Source organism: Adiantum capillus-veneris, chromosome 8 (assembly GCF_014529385.1).
Source record: "Adiantum capillus-veneris isolate H3 chromosome 8, ASM1452938v2, whole genome shotgun sequence".
Classification (NCBI taxonomy): Eukaryota; Viridiplantae; Streptophyta; class Polypodiopsida; order Polypodiales; family Pteridaceae; genus Adiantum; species Adiantum capillus-veneris.
In genome coordinates, this window is record NC_140938.1 from 127,188,592 (window position 1) to 127,213,458 (window position 24,867).

The 24,867-nt window shown below is 44.2% G+C and overlaps 1 protein-coding gene across 1 annotated transcript in view; it reads left to right on the forward strand.

Annotated features, from left to right (window-relative positions):
• The window catches only part of LOC147452935 (ATP-dependent (S)-NAD(P)H-hydrate dehydratase-like), a 51,385-nt gene extending 40,589 nt beyond the window's left edge, over window positions 1-10,796 (forward strand). Inside the window, exons 7-11 of the mRNA XM_086518486.1 lie at window positions 9,494-9,555; window positions 9,645-9,711; window positions 9,795-9,875; window positions 9,950-10,081; window positions 10,350-10,796. Of these exons, the coding sequence (XP_086374612.1) occupies window positions 9,494-9,555; window positions 9,645-9,711; window positions 9,795-9,875; window positions 9,950-10,081; window positions 10,350-10,380 (373 nt within the window). The 3' untranslated portion in view covers window positions 10,381-10,796. The remainder of the gene's footprint in view (window positions 1-9,493; window positions 9,556-9,644; window positions 9,712-9,794; window positions 9,876-9,949; window positions 10,082-10,349) is intronic.
• The last annotated feature ends 14,071 nt before the right edge of the window (window positions 10,797-24,867 follow it).

A 24,867-nucleotide genomic window follows, 5' to 3' on the forward strand; every position in this document is an offset into this window, starting at 1 on the left:
GATGCAAGTGTTGAAAAGAATCCAGCAAGACGTGATGTGCCACATAGTAGCCAACAACATCTGGTTGGCTACCACTGTCACAAGACGGGCACCACATGCCAACGGAAAAGAACAGACTGAACAAACTTTTAGCACTTCAATAACAACTGAAGAGAGAGAGAGAGAGAGAGAGAGAGAGAGAGAGAGAGAGAGAGAGAGAGTGGCGGAATTCCACCCCAGAGAGTATTGGCCCCAAACCTTGGCGCCCCTTTCGGTATTTCTTTATATTGCATCAACTCAATACAAGCTGGTACTCCAGACTCTGCACCTTCTCCAGGAAGCATGCCAGAGAATGAGCCCATGGCCTCATATCTAAAGGCCCTAGGCCCAAAAGCAGTTTACATGAAAAGCCTTCAAACTCAAATGCATTTGGTCAAAAGCAATGCCCAAAAGCTGCCAGCGTAAATCACGGAAATCTGTACAACTGCCACGTCAGCAGTCAACACAAAACGCGAAAATCCGTACAGTCTGCCACGTCATTAGTCAGTGGAAAATCTGGAGCGTCCGTACGATTGCCACGTCACCAATTGCTGCGCAAGCCTTTGTGTGTGTGTGTGTGTGGGTCCTGCTTTATTTTAATTCCTTTATGCCTCTTGGGCCCCATTGGATGGGGTCCCATAAGTTGGTAGGACTTCTTCTTTTGCTTTGCTTGCTCTTCTTAGGGTTTAGGCCCCTCGGTCGTGATCTGAAGGTTGGCTCTGTTCTTCACTCTTCCAACAAGAGAAAGCTGTGCTGAGCTCCATTGGAGTAATTTCCTCGTGATGGAATGGCAGAGAGGAGCAATCTACTGCTCTGGTAACAAATCCAAACCAACCTGACTACCCAAGTAGCATACTGGTGTGTTTGAGAGGATCCAAGGCTGAGTATGTGTCGCGGGACGAGGTCTCTTGCAAGGACAGGACTTCGCGAGATGGCCAATTTGTCTGCATATGAAGACTAGTTCGGGAGACCCGAGTACTCCACACTCCGCTAGGCGCCACTCACCCCAAGTAGAATGACTACTTTCAGGAGAGTGTAACAAACTTGGACACTCCAAGTCAAGATTCTACCGCGACATGACAAGAATTCACTTCAAAACAGTTCACAGTTCACAATTGATTCGACACGGCCTGGCGGAGTTCCGTGCCTAGAGATATTGGCCCCAAAGACTGGCGCCCCTTTCGGTATTTCTTTTTGTATTTATCTTTGAGCAAAGTACAACTCCCGCGGGTGCTCGTTCTGAGACTCTACGTCCAGATGCTTTGCAAAGGGAACCCCCTTGGGTTTATTATATAGGTTACAAGGGATGCTAAAAGCAGAGTCCCAAAAGCTTCAAAATCAAAAGCTTCAACTTAAAATAAAGCAACTTTTTTTCCCCAAAAGCTTCTCCAAGCAAGTGCATAGGATTTTCATAAAGCAAAAGTTGGAATTTTCCATACACTTCAGCGCAAAAAGCGGGGGTCCGTACGGCCAGCCACGTCAGCACTGTCAGCGGAATTCCCGCTGCGATTCACGGGTGTCCGTACAGCATGCCACGTCAGCAAATCTCCGTACTTTCCGGGCCTGCAGGCTGCGTGTGTAACTGTTGCCCCATGACACGTCACCAGTTTGTGACAGAGTGTGGGTGTCCCGAACCAATGCACGTATAGAGGTATACCTGCTGCCTTGGCAGCGACTGAAGCCGCCATGCGCGGGGTCTCCAAGACAGTCCCAATCTTTGAACCAATCCTGGATAATAGCGGGAGATACTCTCCCCTCAGGCCAGGGAAGCAAACCGAAATGGGCAAGTTTGCTTCCTCGACAAGAACAGCAGAAGCCTGGTTGTTGTACTTTGCGAACTATCAATAAAGAAGGAAATATTGAAAGAGGTGCTAGTCTTTGGGGCCATTGCATCTGGAAGCGAACTCTGCCACTTCGTGTCAACTCTCTCTCTCTCTCTCTCTGTGCAGTTCCTGCTCGTGTGTTGCTATTGAATTTTCGATTGTGTGTCCAAGTCTGTTACAGCGGCCAACTTGAGGCTCTTGAGCTTTGGCTGGGGAGATCTTTGCCAAACTAATGGCTAGGATGAAGACTTTGGTGGCAAAGGTATCCCAACAGCCTGGGTATTTCATGGTCGGGATGTGGGGTACAAAAGGCTCATCCGCGGGCTACTCAACAGAAATTGTAGGTGTCCTTGATGCACAATACCACTTTGGTAGACTTCGTAGCAACTGCAGCCAGAATGGAAGATGTGAGGCTTCTCTTCTTTGAGTCCTGAGTCTCTACAACATCACTCATCGACGCAGGAGTCTCTATAGCATCGGTCAGTACCAACCCTTTCAACCCCTTGGCTGTGTTAAGAAGGAGCTGAAGGCCTTGAAGCTTCAAAAGGCAGTTCAAAAGGTGGGTCCCTTAGTGATCTCCCTTATGCTCTAAGCATCCTCACTTAGTGATATCCCTTATTCTCAGGCCTATGTTAAATATTCCTTATCTGTAAATTTTTCATGAATGGAACCCACAGTTTTGCTATTCAATCTGTAAGGACCTCCTTGGGGCCCCTTTGTATGTAAAAACAATGTAAAATAGGGGATTAAAACCACCTTCCGTCACTCTGGCTGATAATAGGACAGTGATTTCATTCATATAGGGGAAAAGTTTCCTCTTGAGGTGCAAGATTTTGCCTTTCAGCTAGATTTTGTGGTGGTCCGCCGACTTCCTTAGGTGAAGTTCTCACAAGGGCGGAGAGAAATCAGAACCCTGCTGTGCAAGAAGGTTTGGCCATTGTATATGCACTACAGAAGTCAGAGACTAGCTGTTTGCTATTCACTTAAGTGTCATCTTTGACCACCATGGCCTAAAGGCACTTACTTAACAAGCATCAGGTTGCAGATTTGGTGTGGAGATGGCTACTGCTGTTCCAAGAATTCAACTTTGATATTCTAATCCATCCTGGGGAAAGCCATGTTATGGGTGACCACTTATCGAGAGTAGACTCAGGAGAGAGTGCATTTAGGATTGATGATGACCTACCTGACAGTCGTCTCGTCAAGATGGATGTTGCCCTGAATGATACACTGATTTTTGTCATTTGCTCTCTACTGGGATTAACCCACCTGGGGGCCCCTCCTTTGGATAAGAGATGCTGAAACCGGCCCGTGGGGCGGTCGGCTTTGGCTTTCACCCGAAATTCTTTACTTAGACACACACACAGAGAACGTGCCAAGGAACCTTGCGACGGGAATTAACACTTAAGCACACACACGGCTCGAAAGCTAGAATGCTCCGAGTAGACGCCGACAACCTGTAGGCCCCAAAATTGGCGCCCCTTTCGGTATTTCTTTATTCTTAAACAGAGGGAATAAAACCTGTGATCTCCTACGAGCTGCCCCGCACATTCCAAGCGAAGAAACACCTGTTCTGGCCCGATTTCGGCAGCATAACTGTACTAGGACGCTTCACAGTCAGTATCCCCATGCAATAGATGACTTTCCCGACGCATACGGACATTTTGCAAAACCTGGCGAAAATCTGCAGCACGCTGAATTCTCTGTTTTCTGCCCTGAAAATGTGCCAGTTCACCTGTACAGCGGTCCCCTCGCGTCCCCGAACCTCTTGGGGGTATTAAGGTCCGTTTAGGGCCGAAACCCTAAACCTGCAAAAATACACAGCAGGCTGTAATTCCCTGTTTTGGGCTCCATTTCATGTGCCGGTCGCATCTGTAGCAAGACCTCGAGCTCCCGCACCTGTAGGGCTACTTGCCCTTTGAATCGGACGAGATTTCTCACGTGAAACCTCTCTGAATTCACTTGTACCTGTGGGGGATTAGCCGCTAGCTAATCCAGTACTTGTGCAAGAGGCTCTTGCCTCGGCAATCGCGCATGAACCCACATAATTGTACATTGGTCAAATGAAAAGCCCACTAGTGGGGCATAACATACTGCTCGTAGGGGAGAGAGAGAGCAGTGCGTAGCGTGCAAGGCATCACTCCTGGCACCGCACTGTACATAAGAGGGAAAGGAAGCACTCCACAGCTCTTAACCCGTGACAGAGAGTAAATGAGGCCTCTCCCAGCATGAAATTTAGCGCCAAATTCTTCTTGCATGAGGAAAGCGCACAAGAGTGTGCCACTTGGCGCATTTACATACCATTTCCCGTTTCGGGGTTGCCGCCTAAAAATCTCCCGACCGGTTGCTCAGTTGACTTCGCGGCAGAGTTGTAAAGTGTTCCCCTAATCATACCGGAGGTAATGACGCGAACACATTTCGTGGCCCAAAAAGCAGTTCCCTAAATTTTAGGAAATGATTCCGTTGGGCTCCCTGTGGTCATCTGACCATCTATCCTCATTGGGACCGCATCCAAAAGTGCAATGTGGCCCAACTGTCGGATACTTTCTGTTGGTAGTCACACCTTGACTTTAGGCCTTTATTGAGTTCACTACCTAGTATCCACCAACCTGCTAAGTGCGACGAGGGGACCTGTATGATCTTGCTCTAAGCCTAGACATCCTCTTACCATACGAATTCCAGTGCCGACCACTACCCATTTGCGGGTGAAACTACCGTTCACATTGGCCATACAATGTCCGACCGTTTGCTACTTCAAGAAGAGGGTCTCAAAAATAAAACAAAACCCATGGGAAAGAAACCAACAACTAAAGTTAGCAGTTGCCACGTCCTCGTGACATAGTTAACAGTTGCCACGTCCCCGTGACATACCCCCCTCTTGAAATCGCAAACGTCCTGGATTGCATACCATAAATACAGCCACTGATGATCTTGTGCTATTAACACTCTTTTATCATCGCATGTGTCCGCAAGAAAGGTCATAACACATAGATACAAATGACTTAATGAGGCCTTCATACTTTTGTCATTTCCATCTATTACACTGAATTCATATGTACATTTGATGTACTAGCTCTATCATTACCCCTCCTTTGCACTGTTGTGTTGGGGCATAAGTAGGCTGTAACCCAAAGGCTTCAAGGTAAAGCTGCAATACATTTGGTGACTCTGACAGTTCATGCTCTTCCATCCACTTTGCATCCATAGGCGGATAGTTCTTGAACTTCACCAAATAGCGTCTTGCAACTTGTCCTTTAACTTTTCTGTCCTTATGTGCCAAAACTTGCTCAGGTACCAGGATCTCATCAAGCTCCTCAACTTCTGGCTGATCCTCATCTGGCATATCTTCTGGCACATCACCCACGAAGGGTCTTAGAAGACTCACGTGAAACGCATTATGAATCTTCCATGCATCAGGCAATTTCAGCTTGTAAGCCACATCGCTGATCTTGTAAAGCACTTGAAAAGGCCCATAGTAGTGCATGCTGAGCTTAGGAAATAGCCGTTCCTTGCCCTTCATCTTCTTTAACCTTGCCTTTTCGAACCTTAACAGAACCCAATCACCAGGTGATAGTAGCAATTCATGACGGTGACGATCAGCAACCTTTTTCTGTTTTGCCTGATATGCACACCACCAAAAGGGAAGTGATTGACGCTTTGCTTTCAGCTTATGATGGGTTGTCCCAATCTTGGATAGTGGACAACGGTGTCTCTTTTCATGTTACTTCCTCTTTGGAGTCGTTTTCTTGATACTCTACAGGTTGCCTAGGCAAGGTCTACTTGGGCAAAACTATGCATGTGAGATAGAGGGTGTTGGCACCATTCATTTGGCTCTTGAAAATGGCCAAGAGCTGATTTTGCAGGATGTACCTCATGTCCCTGGCATTAAGAAAAGTTTGCTATCTGTGGGGCAGTTGGATGCGAAAGGTTATTTCACTACTTTTGGTGGTGGGTCTTGGAAAGTACACAAGAATTCAATGTTGATTGTAAAAGGTAGCAAGAAGGGGACGTTGTATTATTTGTATTGCAAAGCATTACCTGGCAAGTTTTTGACTGTAGCGGAAGTCCATTCTCAAATGGAACTTTGGCACAAAAGGCTTGGCCATATGAGACAGAAAGGCCTTCAGGTTCTCTTCTCTTTAGGGAGATTTGATGTGAAAGGCCCTAGTCTCGACTTTTGTAATGATTGCATATATGGAAAACATATAAAGTCTTCTTATTACTCTTGTGTCGTTAAGAAGTCTAATGCTCTTGACTTGGTATACTCTGATGTATGCTACTCTTGTGTCGTTAAGAAGTCTAATGCTCTTGACTTGGTATACTCTGATGTATGCACTATGCCTGTTAGTTCACATGGGGGTGCACGTTACTTTGCTACTTTCATTGATGATTTTAGTAGACAGTCACGGGTGTATGTATTAAAGGGCAAAAATGAAGTGTTGAATGCTTTCAAACGGTTTCATGCTTTTGTTACCACACAAAAGGGGCTTAAATTGAAAGCAATTAGAATGGATAATGTGGGAGAGTATGTCTCTAATGAGTTCAACAAGTTTTGTGAGATGCATGGCATTAAGAGGGAGTTGACGGCTCCTTATTACCCTGCATCAAATGGCATGGCTGAATGATATAATCGCACACTTTGTGAGAGAGTCAGATGCATGCTGTTCACGGCTAATCTCCCACAGGAGTTTTGGGGAGAGACTCTTAAAACTGCAGTTACATGTATGCAATCGCTCTCTGAATCGTGCTTTGAATAATGGCATTCCTGAAGAGGTTTCAAATGGCAAACCTGCTTCATATGACCATTTACTTGTCTTTGGCTGTGAGGCCTTAGTGCATGTACCTGTAAAACTGCGCACCAACCTGTAACATGAAATCCATCAAGGGCATCTTCATGGGATATGGAGATGAGGGAGAGATGGGTACAGAATTTGGTTACTGTCACAAGACGGGCACCATGTGCCAAAAGAAAAGAACAGACTGAACAGACTTTTAACACTTCAATAACAACTGAACTGAAAGAGAGAGACGACACGCGACATGGAGTGGCGGAATTCCACCCCAGAGAGTATTGGCCCCAAACTTTGGCGCCCCTTTCGGTATTTCTTTATATTGCATCGACACAGTACAAGACGATACTCCAGACTTTGCACCTTCTCCAAGAAGCATGCCAGAGAATGAGCCCTAACCTCATATTTAAAGGCCCTTGGCCTAAAAGCAATTAGAGTGAAAAGCCTTCAAACTCAAAAGCTTCTGGTCCAAAAAGCAATGCCAAAAGCTGCCAGCGTAATTTACGAAAATCCGTACAACCTGCCACGTCATCAGCCAGCGCAAAACGTGGAAATCCGTACAGCTTGCCACGTCATCATGCTAGCGCAATTTTCAGAAATCTGCCACGTCATCAATTATTGCGTGTGTTCGGATCGTGCTTTATTTTCTTCCTTTATGTCACTTGGGGCCCCATCGGACGGGGTCCCCATAAGTTGGTAGGACTTCTTCTTCTGTTACTTGTTCTTCTTAGGGTTTAGGCCCCTTGGCCGACATCTGCAAGTTGGCTCCATTCTTTAGGCTTTGACACGTCAGCAGTTTGTTATAGTTACCTCAGAACAGGAAGATAGTACGCAGCCAAGATGTAGTGTTTAATGAGGCAAAGTTGCTAAATAATGCTACACAAGGTGATCTTGAAAAAAAGAAGGTCAAGTCTCAACATGAACAGCCAGCCATAAATCAGCCATTAGCTGAAGATTTTGTGCCTATTGATGTTGAAAATGTGCAGCAACCCATTGTGCTACTGTCAGAAGATCATGGACAGCCAATAACTGTAACAGGCAAAGGGCGGAACGCAGCCCAAACGTTCCGAAATGGTGTTGCGTGAGTCCTGTTCTCGAAACGGCGTCGGGAATGGAACGCCGTTCTGGAACGGAGTGTCATCGGAACGGTGTTCTGGAACGGGGCGGAACGGGCAAAAGTAGGCATTTGGGGGATGTATTTGGGGCAGTTTGAGAGCAGTTTTGGGGTTGTTTAGAAGTTTCTTTGGGACTAAGCTGAATGGAGGTAATTCAAACCTTACTTTAGTCGACCGTTCCGGCCCTGTTCCCATTCCAGCCCCCCATCCTCCTCCCTGTTCCGGACTCTTCCGTTCCCATTCCCCGTTCCCGTTCCGGGTAACTATGCAGCCAATGGATGCACAGGATGGGGTAGGACATGGTGGTAGCACGCGCACACACTTTTAAAAAAAAAATTCTATTTGATTAATTTACTCACGTGCGTGTGCACGCACACACTTTTTGGTAAATCAATTTGATTTATCTATGTGTGAGAAACCTCAAAGAGAGGAAAACCCACCAAAAAGATTTACAAGGAAAGGAACACAACAGTGTTCGGCTTGTACAAAATATCTAAAAGAATTCATAAGAAAGCTAATGTATCTCTGCCGTGATATCACCAACTTCCAAAGCGAACCGCAAAGACTGCCGAAGGGAAATCTTGAAGAAAGGTAGGGGATCTGTATGAATGCGATGGAACATATAGCCATTACGCTCTCGCCACAGGCTCCAGTACGCCCAAAACCTGACCCACATGAAGAAGGCTGCAAAGCACTGCAACGCCGGTGAGAAGATACCAAAAACCCAAAACCGCTTATGGAAGACCGTCGTGGGAAAACGTAGCCGCATACAGGCAGATACCCGACGAAGAAAGTCTCGAGTGACACAGCAATCCCACAAGAGGTGACAAACATCCTCCTCGGCAGATAAGCAACAGACACATGATGAAGGACGGATACGTCGCATCCTAAGAAAGGTACCCACTGGGAGCACACCAAGTAAACACCGCCAAGCGCGCGTGCACACACACACATTTTTTTTTTGTGTAAATCTATTGGATTAATTTACATGTGGGAAGCCTCAACGCGAGGAAAACCCACCATAAAGATCTATACAACCGAAAATGAGGAAGTCACTCCATATAGGAGCAAACTTCCAAACTAGAAACAGTCATAGAAAAGTGTCAAAGTCGTGATGTCTATGTCTTTTAGTCTACAGCAGTCAAACAAGGATTGCCGCGTGCGCGCGCGCGCGCGCGCACACACACACACACACACACACACACACACACACACACACACACACTATATCAGTCCTCTCCAAAGCAGCTTTTGAACCGCTTCGAATTAGTTTCCTCCCTCACCTCCATTCAAGGTCTCTCTCTTAGACCATCTCTCTTCCATCATAGGTCGTCTCTCTACCTCTCTCTTCCCATCAAGTTATCTTGTACACCTTCTACATGATTGTTCCTCTGTGTACCCCCGACACATTGTCCCTCTCCAGCTGTTTCTCCCCAATCCATTAGCCATGTAGCTTCACCCGTCCTTGAATTCCTGTATATTTTCATATAAAAAATTGAAGGGACTGCCTACCTGAAGGTAAGGATGCTTTGCCCCCCTCCATGGGCTTCGAGCCTTGAAATGATTCCACATATGTAGTGGTGGGTTCTGAGCCCATGCCTCTTCAAAGCCCCATGATGCAGATGTTTTGGCTCTACAGCCATGGCACGTTGGCTGGTCTGTGGTGCGACTCACGAGTGAGAGTGAGCTACTGCTATAAAATATATGGATGCTCTCATCATGTGTTTATGGTTGTTGCTTTGTTTAGGATGGGTGGAATCACAATTGTGCAGAAAGGCAATGTAGACCATATCAGTGATGGAATCTCAGGTACACGTCCTAAACTCAATCTTGAACTTTTAAGTTTCATTTTTCTTCTCGCTTCAAAACCTTAAATTGTCAGCGTGGTTTTGTGTCAGTGCTTTCCTCAGATTTTTTTGGGTCACCTCGTCGATGTGGGGGTCAGGGAGACGTTCTTTCTGGCAGGTACAATAGAGTGTGCTTGGTTATTTGCGAATTGTGTGCGTAGTACAGCTTTAAAACTTTTTTTTGGTTTTTTTTTTTGCAAGCATCGGAGCTTTCATGGCGTGGTCCCGTGCTTTCTTTATGACCGGTGGCAATGACAATGTGAAAGTTTTTGTTGAAGAAAGGTTACTCTGCCTACCCATTATCTCCTTCTCTGTAGTTATCCTTCATTCTTAACATGTCTCCCTTTTATTGAAAGGCTATCAAAAAATCCAGCACTAGTTGCAGCTATGGCTGGGTCTCTTCTAGTTCGAAAGACAGCATCGGAGGCATATTTGCAGAAGAAGAGGAGCATGGTTACAGGTGACCTTATAGAAGTGATTGGAAAAAGGTGGGCCTCCAGCCTCGGTAGACTTCTCTGCGTGAATGTAGTTTCGGATTGTTTTTGTCTTCACAACATGTTTGTGGGTTCTCTGAATGTGGTTTTTCTTTTTCCTCTCTTTTTTTCCTTTTGTGTGTGTGTGTGTGTGTGTTTTGGGGTGTGTGTGTGTGTGTAAAACAATGCAATGCTTTCTAGTAGGAATCCTTGCATGTTGAAACTCTGAATTCTATGGAGAATGTAAGACATTGGCTAAGACTTGTGACCGGTATGATGACAGCATGGAAGAGCTGTTTCCTGCTGGTATTTAAAGAAAGCTGAGCATCCGTTTACAGTGGTCAAGGCTTAACAATGGAAGTGGTTCCCTAAGCATGGAGCATTCAATAAGTTGAGGAAAAACCGTTGATAGTGCTATTTGAAGGTACTTTTCAACAAGCTGAGAGCAGAATGAGGTCTTCCGATTGTCAAGTTGAAATTATTAATGGTCAAACCATTGCATCAGTTTGTAAATTTTGTCTGCAGCTTTATGACCTCTGGTTACAATATCTGTTATTGGAGATTAGAGTGTATCAGGGTTAGAGAATCTCCTAAATGTTTGGCAGCAAAAACTCCTTAGTTAGAGGTTGTCACCACTTTTTTCCTGTACTACAATGACGTGGGTCAAACTTGATTTCTTTCAGTCAATTTCTATGTATACTGGTTGTTATTAGATATAGCTCTTTCTTGATGTCCTGTACATAGACTATTTATCCTAGATCAAGAAGCATGCTTGTGATGTGCCCACATCTTTCATTTTACAAGTTTTCCTTCAACCCGTGTCTTGAGTACTGAATTGAGCCTTCTGATGATAAGAGGATGTGAAACTTTTTGGAGTCTTTATTATCTTTGCTTTGCAACCATGCATCCTGCTCCGTATCACATTTTAACACTGGTGCCAAGGAATCCTCGCGCCCTTCCCCTGCTTTTTAATTGATGGTTCTTTATGAGCTTGTTGAGCTTCATAATGACTAATGTCTTTCACTAACTGCAGCGACACTACAGCTGGCCATGTAACACGAAGCTTGTGTTATCATATGATGATAGTGATGTGTGCGAACACAATTAGGACCGTTGGGGCACTTTTTTCTCCAAAGAAATGCTCGCAAAGAGGACTGCTAGAGATATGTTACTCATGTATCTCAATACCCAAATTTACACTACAATTAATGATGAAATTCACGTGGGTCTTGATAGATATGAGTGAAGATGGAAGAGAGCTCATGCTCATGCATCCCACGATGTAGAGGCTCCATGTGGTGTCGGGGGATTAAGGGTCGAAGGTGAGCCGGGACAGCACAGGGCTGCTAGCTGTGAGAAAAGAGAGGAGAGCAAGAAACACCACACTGTGCAGTAGACCAATAGTTGCTTTGAAATAAGATCTAATGTATGAAAAAAAATGGGTATGCTAACATGAACAAGAAAAGACGCACGTTGACCAATCGGCATTGTTCTCAGCTCCATAATGTAATTAAGCTATAGAATACGGAGTTTAAACTCCCTTACAACTGGTTAACTCGGTTGATTACAAATCAATAGAGATATTAGCCAAGAGAGAACGTAGAAGAAGTGTAAGCCGATGTGATCTCGATGACGATGTTGTTTCCGCCTCCAAAAGACCTCTTGATCTTCTTTCCCTTCAAAAACTCTCTGATCTTGCTCTCTCCAAGCAAAAAAAACCTCCTCACTCAATAATCTTCAACAAAATTGAAAAATGGCTATTTTTTTGGTTTTATAGCCCATCTGCTCTTTTTTAGTAAGTTTTCTTTTATTGTATGTCGAACTACCCCTTTTATAGGGCACCGGACACTTGTCCTTGCATTGCATGTGGAATTGGCCTTTGGGGGGGTGACCTCCTCTCTCTCTCTCTCTCTCTCTCTCTCTCTCTCTCTATCTATTGCTTTATGCGGGGAGGGCCCCTTGCACTAGCGATATTGCTAGTGGGGCTCTCCCTTTCCCTTCAAAAAAGTTTGGCCCTTAGGACGCGGGACCAAACCTTTTCAAGTCTGCCACATCATCAACGGCGTTATGCCAAGCACTACCAACTACCGATGGCCACACAGTCACGCACCGCCTTCGGGCGTCAAAACCACCACCCAACCACCTGCGCAGTGCGCCCGCAACGCTACTGCCATGGCCATCGTCTTAGAGAGAGATCTCTCCTCTTTGCTGGCATACTAAGGGTCAATTGTTTGGGTTATATACCCCTTTACTCCACGTTCTGGCTCTGCATGTGGGATTATCCCCCCCCCCCCCCCCCCGCCATCTTGCCACGTGGCAGCAGAAGGGCATTCATAGCCTAAAGCCCTCACAAATTCCCCATATTGGCTAAAATAAAAGTTCTTTTTATTGCCCAGTTTCTCTTGCCATAATCATTTGCTTAGGACTCCCCTTGCAAATCTGTAAAGCCATGCTTATAGACTTGGTCCCCGACTATGGTCCATGTAGGCACCACCCCATTTCAATCTTGTCGGGCCTGCAATCCGAGATGATCAAAACTTTAAAAAGTCACCTGCAACCACTTCAACCTCAACTGCTCCAGACTTCCACTTTGCATATCTCACTGCTTGGGACTCCGATTGAAGCACCACCAATTCCTGCTAATATCACTTGATGTATACTAGTGTCTCGAACTGTGTCGAGGCCAAAAGAAATACCGGACAAAACAATTCTCGATGCAGTCGGACGGGCACATAAGCGGCCCCACCAAAACTTTCTGTGCTAATATCTCTCTCACCTTGGCTCCAATTGTCGATCTGAAAAAACCAGCAGGATCTATAAATCAAGGACTACGCATCTACACACTGAAACCGCCTCTGACCATCCGTCCCTATTTGTCGTGTCCGTCTTAGATCTGGAACCACTTTTAGCTTTAAAATGCAATAACTTTCTCACCGGGGCTCCGTTTGATGAGCCCTGTCGTAGAGCACTTCAAGTAATGTAATTTGAATCAATAAACTTCTAGCTATTACTATTTCAAGAATACTCTCTTTTAGTATTAACAAGGAAACTTTTGGCCCTTTTTAGTCGCATTTGGCCTACTTTTAGCCTAAAGTTGGCTTGTTATCAAGCCCTTACCACTAATCACTAATACATAGCCGTCAATGAAGCTTAATTTGCATCGCTCTACTCACTTTCTCTCCATGGAAGTGGAGCTGCACGATAGCAGGAAAGCAGGTTATGGAATTTGAGCCTAATGATGTGTTTATAAAAAAAAGCGTGCAAGGCTACTCACAGTTCTTCCCCTCATTGCACTCGTGACCAAAGAAGGGAAAGGAATTGCAAGGGTCAAGACCATTCACCACAACTAAATGCAAATGGCCTCTGAGGGTGGCATGCTGACTCTGACCTCGTGCTGGCTCAACAAGGAGTGTCGTGCCCAGAACACAAAATAGCAAAAAATGTATGCTAAAAAAGCTATGGAATAGCCACTAGAGCTCTTTGAAGACGTGGAGGATATGGAAATTAAGAAAGGAAGGACTTGGGAGGACAATTAGGTCTAAGTGGAGTTGCCATCTTTGTGAATGATTTTCTCAAAAAGCCAATATTTTGGTTGTAGCTATTCACCCCTATTTCAATTATAGCCTTAGGAGAGGATTAAGAAGTTTCCTTGTAGTTTTAATGTAATTTTGTGGTGTTCAGAGTGTCATAAATTTTATGGTGTTCACATAAATTTCTTCTCGGCAAGATCGCAAACGACACTCTTTCATGTGTACGTGTTAATGAAAAAGCCAACCTGGCTGAGTAGTAGCTCGAGGACGTTAGGAGGGCGAACTTCAAGGTTTAACTTTGCCCGACAACGACCAGCTCTTGGCCAAGATGTTTGCAGATGACTCCCTCCTCTTTTGTAAGCTTGCCCTCATGTTCTTGGGAAGGAATTAGAGATTGGGAAGACATTTTTTGTGGCTTTGGGGTCGAAGTGTAGTATTGAGAAGTTTAGACTGATCTCCCTAACGGAAAACAACACATCGGTCTAGTATGGGGAGATCGTGTCTAAAGGAAGGGTATTTCGGCAACTGGGCGTCCCCTTGGGGTTGGATGTACACACAAGCAAAGGTTCTAGTGGGTCGCGGAAAAGATCCAGAGAAAAATGAGAAGGTGGGAGTATGTGCTGCTTTCCTTCCCGAGTCGGGCCCAAGTGATCATCTCATTTTTTCTTCCCTATATAGCCTTCACTACCTTGCTCCTTAAAATAGTCAAATGTAACTAGAAGGAGTTTCTGAAACCTGTCAAAATATTCCTATGAAGGAAAAACACTAAAACCTTGTTGCCATGGCAATGGGTAAAGTGGGAAGCTATTGCTCGTCCGGTTCTCTAAGGGGGCCTCGGAATTTTCAACCCTGCTATCCATGTTGAGGCCTTGTGTGCCAAGTTTGTGCTTGCAATCGCAAATCAAGACCAGTCTTGGGCTATCATGACCAAGGATATGATGGACAAGAAAACACTTTGCTCAAAAGGTGGTCAGTGGAAAGGGATAGAGGTGCACGAAAAATTATTAGCCCCTGGGTGGTCTAGCTTGAGGCTGGGTGGTATCACAGGAGAGTTGGTGCAAAAGTGCAATAGAGCAACATGGGTATTGGAATGGGGTGAACTAACCAGATATTTGCAGCTATTCAAAGCTGTTGGTGTAATTTTGAACCCTTACTGGAGAGAAATTGCAAGAAAGATGAACAATAATGGTCTCCAACGGTTGATCCACTTCTGGGATGGAAACAACAAGTACTGGAAATCCTTTGACCAGTTGGTTAACCAGTTTCAACTCAATGGCGTTGAGAAGCTACTTGTGGGTAGAGCGGTAGTGGGCGTGGACAATATTTTGATGCCGATTTGGGAATCTACTTTTGAATGGAAAGCTTGGAAATGGCCCATGAGTAGCCGATTCTTTAAACCCCATACCAAGGGCATCTACCAAGAGGTATGTATGAGGTTGATTGGTTCGCCCCAAGTAACAAATAGTGGAAGAAAAATTGGTCGGAAGCTCGATGGGTTGAGGTTGTGAATAACATTTGGAAATCACCAATGGCCTCATTTTATGAAGATATTCTATTCAAGGTGCAAATTGGCTAGCAAAGACCTCACCCACCTATTCATGGAATGCCCGACAATAAGAGGCATGGCAGGGAACGGTGCAAATGGATACAAAGAACATGGAAGATAGGATTTTCCAAGAAGGATTTGTGCATTGGTGGGAAACAATTTTGAAGTCCTGCACTTCTAATCTGTACTCAAATTGTCCGATATTGTTTCTTTAGTAATATCTGAAAGCTCAAGAACGTCCGAGTTTTTGACAGTGACGTCCTCTGGGTGGCTAGCTCTCAAAGATTGTACAAGAAAGTACGGAGTTCATATATGTTATTGGTAAAACGCGAAACTCGGATGATTGGCTTAGGGCTTCCCTCGCCACCCGCTTGAGCCTTGCTGAGTAAAGGTGTGGACTTTCGGTAGCAGTACGGTAATCGTCTACCCTCAAGGTGCGGTATGAGCTTGAGGTTGATTTGTAAATTTTTTGATGGCATTTTAATTCAATCACTCACAATTGTGAGTTTTGCAAATTTTTTGTTTTGGTCAGCAGCTAGATGCCTAAAATGGTCAATAGACGTTGCAACATAATTCATAGAAGGAGATTCCCAATAAAGTATAGAACAACTGCTCTCTCTTGAAAAACATATAATCGATTAATGACGACCTTGTGTTTCCCTTTTACATTAGGGTTAGCAATGAGAGAATAAGGATTGCCAAAAGATGTTTTAGTACCCCCAAAATAGTTGCATAAGCTGCACAATTAGGATTGTAGCATAGCAAATGGGTCAAAAGATGTTTTAGTCCCCCCAAAATAAATGCACAAGCTGCACATTTAGGGTAAAGCTTGAAAGCACCGTGAAGAGTCGCAGCTTCGAAAGCCAATAGCTTCCCATGGGATTTGAGAACGTTGCATTACGCTAGCTTGCAGATTGTCAGCCCTATGAGGTGCTCAAACCATGCATATGTGAATTTTGTGCCGTGCTTGTAACTTGAAGTCATCCTATGAGGTGCTTGTATCTTATAGTGCACCTTGCAATCGAGAAGCCCCATAGCATCTAGTTTTCTAGTGGAATTGTGTTATGGGTCTATTTTGTGGATATAGAAAGGGACTCACAAAATGCTTAGGGAATGCCAGACTCTTGGTGATTGGATGCAAAGGGTTCTAAGGATGGTTCAAACTCGAGTGGTGGAAGAAAAGCACCTTTGCACCACTTCAAGGTAGAACACATAGGGAAGGAGGTTTCCGGCACCCTAGTTTCACACAAGGTGGAAGTGCAAAGCAAGGCATTTGATTGCATGGCAAATGGCCATAGGTTGGAGGCCCATGTTGTCAAGGTGGAAGAGCCCTTGGGCGCCTGGGGGTGGGGGTGGTGTTGTGGGGGGTGCAAGGGGCCGAGAGGGGGGTGTGCTCGTTATGTTTCGACAAAGTGGAAGAGAGAAACAAAATCCTTCCGTGATGTGGACTAGAAAGAAAGATCTTCCATTGCCTTGTATGAAGGTAGATGTTTAAATGGTAGCTTTTACTTTGTTTTGGAGTTCAAGATCATCTACCACCACCCACAGTGAAGAGGGCTTAATTTAGGGCCTTTTTGATTATACGGAAGAGTGATGAACTTTTCGAGGGGTAATTAGCCAATAATTGTGCACAAATTAGCTAGAGGGAGGCTTTGGTTCTTGAAAACAAGCATGCACCTATAAAAACATATAGTAGAGATGAGCCATCACTAACATGCTCACAAACCACAGGTGTAACACAACAACACCCCCCCCCCCGCCCCCCCCCCCCCCCCCCCAAAACCAAACACACATACATGCACACAACACATAGTGAGAGGATAAGTTTCACAAGCAATTAGAAACTCAACAACAACAAATCCGCAATCCTTCAATCTTAAATAACATTTGAACAAGGACGAGTATGATCGCCAATATCAATGTCGATAGTTGCATCCAAAAGGATTGGCATTAGCCCATTACTTGCATGTGCATAGCGGTCTATGTTAGCACTCAATATCCACAAATTTGGAAGTTTGTAGTTGAAAGAGCATTGCATCTTCCAACTTCCCAACACATATAGGGAGAGGAATCCCAAAATCCGAGCAAAACATGTGATGTTTTGTGACACCCTTGTGCAATATATTTGTTATATACATATTCAATTTTTGCTGGGGTTAGAAAAATCCCTTCATAGTTTCTTTACTTTAGAAAACTCTTTTTCAATTGTTCGATTACTCACACATGCCAAAAATCTTACATCAACAATGAAATCGACAAAAAAGATGTATTGCACCTACAATTCAAAAATGTGTACAATGTACAACAATACTTCCGATCAAGAGTACTTGGCACAAAATTTAACGCCCATAACCATATATCACCAAAAAAATAATTCTCCAACCATTGCAAGGTACACAAGCCTTCAAGGCTACATCTTCACCCGTGCACCTCCAAGTGCTTGAACTAACTCTATTTTTGTTAGGGAAGCCTCATGCATGAACTCATGAGCGTGAGGGTCAAGGCCAAGGACTTGCAAAAATATGAATTAAATGTGCTTACATGGCATTTATACAAGGCATTTGATTTCTCGATTTTGAAAATCCTCATAAGTATATCTAGGAAAATCCGGCATTGTTACAGAGTATGTCACTCCCTTTGCACTTGACCCCGTAGTATTAACATAGAAAACATGTGTTTCATTGCAAACCACAATGACCTCTTGCATGAACTCTGCTGCCATGGTTCTACCTAGTTCAAGCTTGCCATGAAATTCCTTTGTTAATTGTGATCTCCACTTTACAATCTTGCCATGAAATTCCTTTGCTAATCGTGATCTCCACTTTACAATCTTGCCATCTCTCAATTTGGGACGGATGCCGCTAGCAACTCTTTGGTTCAATGTAATTGTTTCATGAATTCTTGTTGTTAAAGTCACTCCTCCTTGCAAAACAAAACCATTGGCTTGCAATTGAGTTACCTCTTGAGGCTGCAAATTTGTGCCCTTTGCGACCACCCAAACACCAGGAGCTAGACCCGGTGGCCCTTCAAACCTTCCAAGTGTGCATGTTATTGGAGTTACAAAACCAAATGAACCCTTCTACGAGCCCTCCTGGGTTTGAACCAGATCGGAGATATTTCCTGCAACCCTAGAAGCAAGGAGCGGGCACCCCATTTTTGGAATCCATAGAACAATCATTAATGAGCCGCCTACAATGATCTCCATCTTTTGACACCACACCAAAACAAGTCATCTTTCGCCCAAGTTCTGTTCTTCTTATTGCCCAAATTGACTTTGCTACAATTACCTCTAGATATGAGACATTCCTTGAAGGATTTTTTGTGTGTTTGGAGCCCACCAATTGAAGTTGTCACTATAACATATTCTGGTTGGTGGCTGTCCTTCACCAAGATAATACTTGCATCAACAAAAATTGACCTCTTTCTTCTAATACTCTTTTCTTGGAGTATAGTTCTATTCATTTCAAGACTATTGACACCCATTTCATGCATTAAAGAGTGTGTTAGGTCAACTAGTTTCCTTCCTACTGCTGTTGCAGAGGATGAAGGTTGGTTCATGAAGCGATCTGCTAAGTCTTTAATGCTGAGACCAAAAGAGCTACCAAAACCTTTTAAATAGGCATTATATTTCACACTTTGAAGCACAGCCAAAGCCATATAGCACATGCTACCTCATACAAACTTATGTGACCCTTATAACCAATAGAGGCACGCATACTAGAGGAGACGAATCCTTTAGGAAATGATTTAACAAGCCGACCTCGCCACTGAGACTCATTGGACATATTTGAGCGCAAATAAAATGGAAAATCAATGTTAATGCAATGCAAATGCCCAAAGCATCTGCTAAATCTAACAACACCATTAAAACTATCACTACTGCAAGTGACATACTCTGTCCACATGTGACTATCATGTCTTTGCTCCATACCACATACCTGAAGAATCATCAACTGGTGGCAATTCAAATGCAATGTAGCCATCATATTTAATTGGGATCTTATCAGTCTGGACTACCTTCTTGGCTTGATGGAGTGCAATAGAAACTGCTTTGCAATGGCATGCACTTAATCATGTCAATCACACTTGCATTGATCTTTAAGTGATCTACTTTGTGCAGATCATCATTAAATTTCTCCATTGTTGTCTTTCTTATCTTGAGCAACTTTGCCGATGCCTGCACCAATTTGATCATCACTTCTAACATCTACCTTGTAGAGCTGGTGCAGCTCATGATCAAGCATAAAAGTTTGCTCACCATCATCTGATATTGTAGCCTCCAGCTTTACTTGTGGTACAAAGAATGTTAGCGATCAAAGATAGAAATTGGCATCACAAAGCTCAAAATGTTCTTGCACAGAAGCAACTGCTAGTGAATAAAATCTACTTTCAAACATTAGCACTAGCTTATGTCCATGTCGTGGCCCAAAAACTGTCATGCATCTCCCCATGGGTTAATAGTGTGACGAGCAGAATTTTTAAAATATTGATACAAACGACAAGGAAGCAGTGGTAGTGTACAAATTGCTACAAAGGGTTGGATCAAAGTTTCAAATTTCTTTCCAAAATTTTTACTTGAAATTCTAGTCATAACTACAAGCCGCCTGAGGAGGTTTGTACGTTCATGTATCCATACTTGCCAATCATGGCTTTCTTTAATATCTTATATCTATATTAAAAAGAGCAAGTCAATTGCACCAGGTGGCAGCAAATCCCACTCTCCAGCCTAGGCGCTTCCCGTCCCACTCTCCAGCCTTATGCATCTAGCCTACGTGGAGGTTTTCTTGGAACCACGCCTCTAAACTACCAGTCTCAACGTCGATTGCACTGCCACCTCGCATCGGTCTGTCCCTCACCATCCCATCCCAATAGGGTCATTGCTTTGGCATTGAGATGTGGAGGCGCACTAAGGCATTGGGCGCACTCACGATCAAGTGCATGTGTTGAGCTACGGGCTCCCACTCACGGCATGCACTTATAAAACGGGGGTGCACTATCATGGGCTTCTCTCTCTATCTCTCTCTCTCTCTTTGCCCACTTGCAAATAGGCGCTAATCTTTGACATTAGAGCTGTGATGCATTGTTGACAACACTTTGCTACAACATTCTCTCTCTCTCTCTCTATCTGCAAACAGGTGTTGATGAGTGGATGTGGACCGACTTGCTGATCCATTAGGCTAAGGAATCGCTCTTCCTTCTTGGCTAGACTTACTTTCTTGGTGTGATCAATATCCACCTCATGATCATCAAGACGTGATCCCTTCAATACTACGTTAGATGGCTTCCAAATTTGCTCCACCAATACTGTTGGCCACCTCTTCGTCCTCCTCCTCTGTTTCCTCTCTTTTTGTGTACTGCAGGTCCTTCTCTTGCTCCTCTTTGATTGCATAGTTCTCCACCACTGCAGGCCAGACCATGCAGCTACTGCATCAATAGACTTATCAACTGCAGGTGATCTCTATCGTCGACCAAGTCGTCACGATGACATGAGCCCAAGTGATGTGATGGGAGCATGGTAGTAGATGGCAGGGAGCTTGCCCATCCCCTCCAGCACAATGTGCACCTTCTGTTAGATGGTTAGGGACAACCCGCTATCGGAGGGATGCATAGTCAGCTGCACTTGCGTCCGCGCCCAATATGCAGGCACCGTGATGCATTGTTGATAGAACTTCTTGAGAGAGAGAGAGAGAGAGAGAGAGAGAGAGAGAGAGAGAGAGAGAGAGAGAGAGAGAGAGAGAGAGAGAGAGAGAGAGAGAGAGAGAGAGAGAGAGAGAGAGAGAGAGAGAGAGAGAGAGAGAGAGAGAGAGGCTATAGTGCTCAACCTCCTTCTTTCTCTCGCTCTTTGACGTGCTTCACTTCCTCAATCCTATCCTCAAGCCGTCACAAACACGAGCACAGGCTCCTGTGGTTTGCATTCCACCAAGAGCTCGACTGTCTCTAATGGCATTGTTTAAGCTTCTTCGTGCGAAGGTGAGAGTCATCATCCGCAAAGAAACCTCCTCCTAGGTACCTTTGAAAACTACCTGTAGCCATCCACGCCGGAGTGGATGGCTACAGACAGTTTTGTTTACATAATTTTAAGGTTACTGTGCATGGCTGTGTTATTAATGCGGCTTTAGCTAGTGATAGATAATTTTTTATCAACTCAACGTCGTTAGTTCCCTCACCTCTCGCCCCCTCTTGCCCCGCCGAAGCTTGCATGCGCTCGCTGTCTCTCTCTCTCTCTCTCTCTATCTGTGTGTGTGTGTGTGTGTGTGTGCGTGCGTGCCCCTCCAATGCCATAGCTGCAGTAGAACCCTGACTAGAGAGTATGAAGAGCGCGGTGGTTGCAGTACAAAGTGGCAACAATCACCGACATGATCATCTCACGATACCGGCCTATTGACCCCAAGCCAGCTTTGTTCGCATCATGAGGAATTAATGAGCTAAAACAGTGCTAGCTGAGATATAAGCGATAGCTGTGGCAGGTCATCAAAGCTTTTAGCCCTTCATTTCATGCGCCCAGTTGGCACAAGTTTTAAGCATGTTTCGAACCTGATCTGGCGGAGATAGTGGTGGCCAGCAAGAGCCGGCTGGTTCAATAGCATGGCTGTATGAGACGGATGGCAGGACTCTTGGTGGTTGGGCTCCAGATACTGGCCTTGGGTGGGTGAGGTCAGCATGGCCTGGAAACTGAGTGCGGCATGCTCTTAATAGATTTGCAAACTACCTGTAGCAATCCATGCTGGCGTGGATGGCTACATGAAGTTATTTACCCTAAGCGTGCAGGCCTCCTCATAACGCCGACTAGATGCTGCAGTTTCATGATCGCATGCACTAGATTATTCCTGCCATAGCAAGATGACATATCATGATCTCAAAGCCGGATACGTCCCAGAATTGAAGACTTGAGGAGTTGCAATTGTTTGAAGCGTACTTAACGGCACCTGGCCCTGCATGGGAGGATGCGGCGGCGGCAGTGGCTGAGGAAGTACATTTGCATATCCAAAACTGTGTGTGCTCATATTTGTTGGTTGCGGTGGACCTAGGGGCCAGAGTGGAGGATAATGAGGTTGTCCTTTAACACAGAGATGAGAGCAAGTTTATATTGTCACCACGGATTACTTGACCCTATACAGATATCATTGGCCTACCTTGATTACTGTCTAGTTTCGGGTTGCACCAGGGGACCATGGGTTTGGGCTGAAAAGGTGTTGAAGGATGCCAATAGGCACATGCTCTGTGGGTGCATAGGATATTCCAGTCCAGACAAGTACCATGACTGGCAGACCATAATATGCTATTAGTGCTCTTAGCCAACCAAGCTTATCATTACAAGATTCTTGTGCGCCTTAGTATAAGCTTTCATTTGTCATGACAAATAGCCAGCTTTCAATTTACATGAAGCAAGCAAAAACACAGATAGCACATATGCATGCCTGCTTCGTAGCACCACGCGCAAGCCTGCCTGCTCCTTAATCCTGTAAGGAGAACTCCAAAAGAAAGAACTAGACCAAACATCCCATTTGCAAAACGCCAAGCAGGCTGGGACTCTGGATGAGTCGGATCATCTCTTTTAGGTATTTTGAACTCCTCAATGGCACCCTTTGCAAGTCAAGCTGGAAACAGCTTTAGTGGCTTCCTTTCACATGCTTACAAGAGTTTGAAGTCCTAAAATTGAGCGACACTTACCTTGATAGCTTGTTGCAACTTGCTGCACAAAAAACATTGAGATAATGGTGCTAATCTTCGCTGCTAATAGTGCTCTAGTTCGCACAACTGCTACAAATCGGGGTCGTTCTCATGATAGTTTTGCAATAGTACATGGCACGTTGTGACTGATCAGGGATGGCTCAGCTACTACTGCTACTTTCATATTAAGCTAAGTATGATGATGCAGAGCTGGTTTCTTGGCCGAAACATGAGAAGAGACACCATTATCGTGAGAGCGATATTCTTGCTAAATCATTTGCAAACTATCTATAGACGTGGATGGCTACTGGAAGATTTTTTCTCATGAGTTTTTAAGAACTATAAAATCAATGATGCATAATTTTTGAATCATTACTAAAAATCAAAATGGACCACTGAGATAACACATGAGATTGTTTTTAAGTTTATTCATCACTTGCTAGAATTTGTTAGCTCCTTCAAGCCATCCAAGGCATCATAGATATTGCCGACATGGTTGGCTAGAAGGAATTTCTGAGTTAGTTTTTTATTTATTTTTAATTGCAGTAAAGTTGGTTTGGTATGGAGTGAAGTAAGGAAATTGGTTTTTGTTGTGTTATGTTACTCCTTCTACTCCTGGACGAGGTCGGAGAGGAAGACGACCTTCTTCAAATCAAGCTTCAAGTATTTTAGAAAGAAGTGATCAAATAAGTGCGATCGCCGTCACTGATATGACAGAAGGCTGGGAGACAGAAGAGGAGGAGATGCAAAGTCAATACTTGCGGCTTGGCTCCATACATAAAGTTGATGAGTCTCTTGCTCCATAAGAGGCATGCTTACAAATAGTGCCGTATGTCGCAAGAGATGTCGAAGTAGCAGTAGTGGCATAGAGTTGGGGGATGAGCACAAGCTCTAAATGCATCGAGGACAGGATATTCTTCAATCTACTTGCATTTTCAGTTGTTTTGATTGTCCACCAATTCCTTTATATTGATTGATTCCCTATGCAAGGGTGAGAGGTTTAAGGGATGATGTTAGTGGATTGAAATCTGCTTTTGCAAAGGAGGGCTATATGCAAAAAAAAGGAGCCTTCATTGTTTCAATTTGGAATTGTAACAAGGAGGAAGCTTATGTGACATGTATTTTATTTTTCTACTTCGGTTCTTGTTTGGTTGCTAAGTGTTCTTTCTTGTTGACATAAATAGTTGCTAAGTGTTCTTTTTTGTTTGTGCTTATGTATTTTGTAGAGGACCTTCTTTCATCATGGGACCCAATGTGGGTTGACATACACAAAGAGTTTGAGATAGAGCTTTCTAAAAGACCTAATCTTTAAGTTCTCTCTGATAAAATGTTTTATGTATGGGAGGGCAACCACAGAACAGTCGCTTGGATGGCTGCTATTAAAGAGAGTTTCTCCTTTGATCGAGAGAAACATTGCAGTGTGCTTTGTACAATTATTGATCATACACGAGTGCCAGAGATAGCTCTACTTAGTAGCTTGCAAAGAATGAATTTGTAGATTTCATGACTTTCTATATATTCAAGAACACAATGTCTTTTATATTTCTCTGACTTGGTATGTGTTCTATATAAACTTGGAATAGCATGAACACACATGTCCTTGTAGGAGATACCATTGGTGGCTGGGTTGATAGATTTTGTCATGCATCAGAGTTGGCTATCATTCGTCGCATTGCTGTCCTCCATCATGGAGCTTACAGGATGTCAATAACTTTGGTGGTCAGATTGACGTAATGCTCTTCTTTATACTAACTTGTTTGTTTCTCATTTGGTGTGTTAAGTGTTATTGTTCTTATAATTGTCTATGTTGTGGTGTAGTGTCATTGTTTTCTCCTACTTATGGTGCATAGGACTGGCATGCAACCACTTTGCTTTTTGCGAGCACACCACTTTTCAATCGACGTGGCATGAATCCTTTGGACTCTTACATGATGCACGACTTTCTAGAGTCCTCTCAGGTGAGATCATCATTAGGGGAGCCATGGCGTGGTGACCTTCAACAAAGTCATTCTTTTGTTGCATGTTTTGTGGAGGTCTTTGTTTGCAGTTGGGAT